Source organism: Cebus imitator, unplaced genomic scaffold (genome assembly GCF_001604975.1).
Source record: "Cebus imitator isolate Cc_AM_T3 unplaced genomic scaffold, Cebus_imitator-1.0 Scaffold30, whole genome shotgun sequence".
In the NCBI taxonomy this organism is placed as follows: Eukaryota; Metazoa; Chordata; class Mammalia; order Primates; family Cebidae; genus Cebus; species Cebus imitator.
In genome coordinates this window covers 10,379,536-10,384,911 of record NW_016107345.1, presented here as the reverse complement: position 1 = coordinate 10,384,911, position 5,376 = coordinate 10,379,536, and the positions used below count along the sequence as shown (strand labels likewise).

Here is a 5,376-nt window from a genome sequence, read left to right as displayed (position 1 = left end):
TTGTAGAGACCGGGTCTCCCCCTGTTGCCCAGGCTGGTCTCAAATCCTGGCTCAAGCAATCCCCATCTCAGCCTCCCAAAGTGCTGTGATTACAGGTGTGAGCCAGTGTGCCTCACTGCACCACTATTTCTTGATTTAGCAACTTGAGATATTTCCTATCATCTCCCTGCTATGATAAATGAGAATTTAGCTCATTCACATTACTATCCCTTCCAACACAATTTGATCATCATTTGTAGTTTTTCTTTTAGCTCCTTTACAATTTTTAAATAACCCACTTGCATGTTTATTTTGTTTATTTATTTAAATTTTTTAAGAGACAGAGTCTCATTCTATTGCCCATGCTGGAATACAGTGGTGCAATCACAGCTCACTACAGCCTTGACCTCCTGACCTCAAGCAATGCTCCTGCCTTAGCCTCCTGAGTAGCTGGGATTACAGGTGCGCACCACCATGTCTGGCTAATTATAAAACTTTTTTTTTTTTTTTTATAGCGATGATAGTCTCAGTATGTTGCCCAGGCTGGACTCCAGCTCCTGAGCTCAAGTGATCCTCCTGCTTCATCCTCTCAAAGTGTTGGGATTGCAGGCGTGAGCCACTGCGCCTGGCTGCAAGTTTATTTTCGTAGATAAACTACAGATTAACTCACAGCCCTGCCATGTTCTTCATGGCTCCTCCCTCTTCTGGACCTCTCAACATTTCTTTGATACTTTTTCTATCTCTTTCTTTATATCACTATCACATCCATTCAATCAGAAAATGATTTTATTTCACTTTTTTTTTTTTTTTTTTAGACAGAGTCTCCCTTTGTTACCCAGGCTGGAGTGCAGTGGCATGATCTTGGCTCACTGCAACTTCTGCCCTCAGGGTTCAAGTGATTAGCCTGCCTCAGCCTACTGAGTAGCTGGGACTACGGGTGCACGCCACCACTCCTGGCTAATTTCTGTATTTTTAGTAGAGACAGGGCTTCAGCATGTTGTCCAGGCTGGTCTCAAACTCTTGACCTCAAGTGATCCACCCATCTCAGCCTCCCAAAGTGCTGGGATTACGGGTGTGAGCCACCGCGCCCAGCCGACTTTATTTCACTTTTAGACTCGAAGATAGTTTGGCTCAGTGTACAATTGTAGGTTGCAGCTTATTTTCCCATAGCCTTAAATATGTTGCTTCATTGTCTTCCCTGAATGTGGTGCTGCTGTTAGGAAGTCTGATGTTCATCTACGTTTTATTCTTTGGTTGGTGATACATCCATCTTCTACTACTGCAGCTTTAGGATTTTTCTTAATCCTAATGTTCTGAAATTTCGCTCCAATGTGTCCAAGTACAGAGGTTGAGGTATCATACACCTTGTTATCATCATTGGCCTATACAAGGACTATCTCTTGTTTTACTTATACATTTATTCTTTTTCTCTTCATTCTCCATTCCCATCTCCACCTTAGGCAACCACTATAATGTGTTTGATGTGTATCCTTTAGTTTTCATAAATTGCTGTAAAAAGTTTGTTATTGTTTTATGTATGTGTATTGTAAAGGGTCGCATGCTGTAGACCTGATTTTCTTCATTTTTCACTCAGCACGATCTTTTCAAGACATGTCCATGTTGCTGTCCACACATCCAAGCTGATGTTGCATAATACTACATTTCTGCATAAGGTTCCATGTTAGATTTAACGTTTTTACCCAAATAGAAAAAATTGGTTGGGCATGGTGGCGTGTGCCTACAGTCCCAGCTACTCCAGAGGCTGAGGCAAAAGAAGCACCTGAGTCCAGGAGGTTGAGGTTGTGGTGAGCTGTGAACGCAACACTGTACTCCAGCCTGGGCAACAGAGCAAGACCCTGTCTAAAAAAAAAAATTTATTCTCCTGTTTGCAATTTCCTATTTAAGTTATATGGTATGTGAGGGTGGTGTTTGTGTGTACTTAATTGTTTTAGAGTGGTCTTAAGTCCACAGCAAAATTGAGCAGAAGGTATAGGGATATATACACCCTACCCCCACATATGCACAGCCTCCTTCACTTCTTTCACTTGGTAATATACACTTAAATTTCCTCCATTTCTTTTCATGGATTGATAGTCCATTTATTTAATTAAATTATTTATTTGAGACAGAGTCGCACTCTGTCACCCAGGCTAGAGTGCAATTGTGCGATCTCGGCTCACTCTAACCTCCATCTCCTGGGTTCAAGTGATTCTCCTGCCTCAGCCTCCTGTGTATCTGAGATTACAGGCACCCGCCAACATGCCCGACTAATTTTTGTATTTTTAGTGGAGACAGGGTTTCACCATGTTGGCCAGGCTGGTCTCAAACTCCTAACCTCAGGTGATCCACCCACCTCGGCCTCCCAAAGTGCTGGGATTACAGGCATGAGCCACGGAGCCTGGCTGATAGTCTATTTATTCTTTTCACTGAATAATATTTCACTGTCTGGGTGTGCCACAGTTGATATACCCATTCACTTACTGAAGCACATCTTAGGCATATATTTTTTGCGTTCTCTGCATTTATCTTTTTTGAAGTTGTCCCAAATTCTCAAGCATACTTCAGTCTCTGGAAATCTCTTTTTTTCCTTGGATCTGTCTTTCCTGGGGTCTTTCTTACACCTGTTCCAAACTGGATTGATTGTTCTCTAGGTACCTTTCTGAGATCTTCCTCCTGGGATCCACTGTGGCTTGTGGCCTGACTTCCATGTCTTCCATCTTCCCAGATTAGTCATTTTTTTTTTCTTTTTTGAGATGGAGTCTCGCTCTGTCACCCAGACTGGAGTGCAGTGGTGTGATCTCAGCTCACTGCAACCTCTGCCTCCCAAAGTGCTGGGATTACAGGCATGAGCCACCACGGCCAGCAAGTCACCCATTTTGATATTGCATACCCTCAAGTAACTTTCAAAGCAAGTGGGAAACTTTTCTAAGACTTCGTATGACTAAGAATGCTTTTATTCTACATTTACCTTTTTCTTTGATTTTTTTCTGACAGTTTCTCACTCTGTCACTCAAACTGGAGTGCGGTGGTGCAATCTCTGCTCATTGCAACCTCTGCTTCCCAGGCTCAAGCAATTCTCATGCCTCAGCCTCCCAAGTAGTTGCGATTACAGGCGTGTATTACTATGCTCAGCTAATTTTTGTATTTTTAATAGAGATGGGGTTTTGCCATATTGGCCAGGCTGGTTTCAAACTCCTGACCTGATGTGATCCACCCATCTCAGCCTCCCAAAGTGCTGGGATTAATAGGCATCAGCCACTGCACCCGGCCCCTGCATTTACCTTTGGTTAATAGTTTGGTTGGACATAGAATTCTAGGTGGAAAATTTCCCCTCAGAATCTTGAAGTTGTCCTTTTATCTTTTGGTATCTTGCCTCTTGGAAAATCTGATATTTGTTTGTTTTTTTCCTTTGTAGATAATCTACTTTTTAATCTCTATGAAAGCTCTTAGGATCTACTTTTTCAGTTTGATGTTGTGTAATTTCATAAGGATCCATGTAAGTGTCAACATGCTGGATACTTAGTTAACCTTTTCCATATACAGACTGCAGAGTTCTCTTGCAGTATTTCTATGATAATTTCCTCCTCTCCTTTTTATTTTCTCCATTCTCTCTCTGGAAGTCCAAATACTCAGAGTTTGGAATCTCCTCTATTGATCTCTTTATATTTTCTCTCAGATTTCCCGCGGTTTTCCTTTGGGAGTTAAGTTATATGTTAAAGTGTTATAAACAAAGTTTAGCCCACCTGAATTTTGACATTTAGGGAAGTGGTTACCTTAAAAGTCGTGACCTCCATGCCCAGGATCTTGGAATAAAACATGGTAGTGTCTTTGATGCTCTTTACTGTCATCACGATGTGGTCAAGTCTACAGATAAGACTTGGGGGAGGAGTCTGACTGCTGTCCCTCCACGACTAAAAAAAGAAAAAAAGTCAGAAGAGACCACATTGCCACTTGTCACGCTCATGTTTCCTTCTCCTCACCTCCCCCCACCTCCCCAATGACTCTACTTCCTCCTCACCCTCTTTCAGGGGAAAGGCCTGAGAGAATACTTACTGGCAGAGTCTTATTGCCCATGTGTGGATTAACCAGAGTCCATGTGTCTGCCATGACCACTCTCCACTGTTTTCTTGTTCCCTTTCTTTTTTTCCTTTTTTTCAGATAGAGTCTCACTCTGTTGCCCAGGCTGGAGTGCAGTGGCACAATCTTAGCTCACTGCAACTTCCACCTCCCAGCTTCAAGCGATTCTCTGCTTCAGCCTCCCGAATAGCTGGGACCACAGGTGTGTGCCACAACGCCTGGCTAATTTTTGTATTTTTAGTAGAGACGGGGTTTCACCATGTTGGCCAGGCTGGTCTCAAACTCCTGACCTCAAGTGATCTGCCCACCCTGGCCTCCCAGAGTGCTGGGATTACAGGCTTGAGTCACAGCACCCAGCCTTGTTCCCTTTCTCCTTCCAGAAGTGAAAATTAGGGGAGTGGAGACAAAGACAATACCCTCCCTTGTTTTCCCTAAGTAGAATTCATTTTCTTTCCAAGAAGTGACAAGACACAGAAGAGCCCAACCCTGTGAATACAAGCCCTCCATTGGCCAATTTTACCCAGCCCCCTCCTTTCCCATTCTGCAGCTTCGGTCACAGAGAACAGGACGAGAAGGGGGCGTCTCAGAAGAAATGAAAGTTTCTGGGCATGTGTATTTATAGATTCGCCTTGACACCCAGAGGGAGGACTACTCCCCCACCTTCCACTTTCCCACCCTCAGCACACTTCCCATCAGATCTTTCTCTTGACTTGAACCATTTAGTAAATTGTATATGAACAGTATCTCTGCTGCAGGATTATAAAGCACCTGTGGTCTGGCACTATAAGCAATGGAGTGTAATGCTTAAAAGTATAGATTATGATTTTTTACAAATTTTTTTTTGAGACAGAGTCTTGCTCTGTCACCTAGGCTGGAGTGCAGTGACGGGATCTCGGCTCACTGCAACCTCTGAACCCCCCCCACCCACATACACACCAGTTCAAGGGATTCTCCTGCCTCAACCTCCCAAGTAGCTGGGATTACAGGCGTCTGCCACCACACCCAGCTAATTTTTGTAAAAAAAGATTAGTCAAAATTAGTAAAAGTATAGATTCTGGTGGTAGCACCTGTAATCTCAGTGCTTTGGGAGGCTGAGGTGGGCAGATCCCTTGAACCCAGGAGTTTGAGACCAGCCTGGGCAACACAGTGAGACCCTGTATCTACAAAAAAATACAAAAATTAGCTAGGCAGGGTGGAGCTCACGTGTAGTTTCTGTTACTTGGGGGGCTGAGGTGGGAAGATCGCTTGAGCCCGGGAGTTGGAGGTTGCAATCAGCTATGATCATGCAACCGCACTCCAGCCTGGGTGACAGAGCAAGAC

General features: G+C 43.8%; 1 protein-coding gene across 2 annotated transcripts in view; it reads right to left on the bottom strand.

The window, feature by feature from the left end:
• GLOD5 (glyoxalase domain containing 5) overlaps positions 1-5,376 on the bottom strand; it is a 14,079-nt gene that overhangs the window by 5,322 nt on the left and 3,381 nt on the right. Inside the window, exons 2-3 of one of the 2 annotated variants that reach the window (XM_017523874.2) lie at positions 4,033-4,162; positions 3,753-3,890 (exon numbers count right to left, since the gene is read on the bottom strand). In XM_017523874.2, coding sequence (XP_017379363.1) covers positions 3,753-3,890; positions 4,033-4,086 — 192 coding nt within the window. In that variant the 5' untranslated portion in view covers positions 4,087-4,162. The remainder of the gene's footprint in view (positions 1-3,752; positions 3,891-4,032; positions 4,163-5,376) is intronic. The other variant, XM_017523873.2, reaches the window with a different exon arrangement.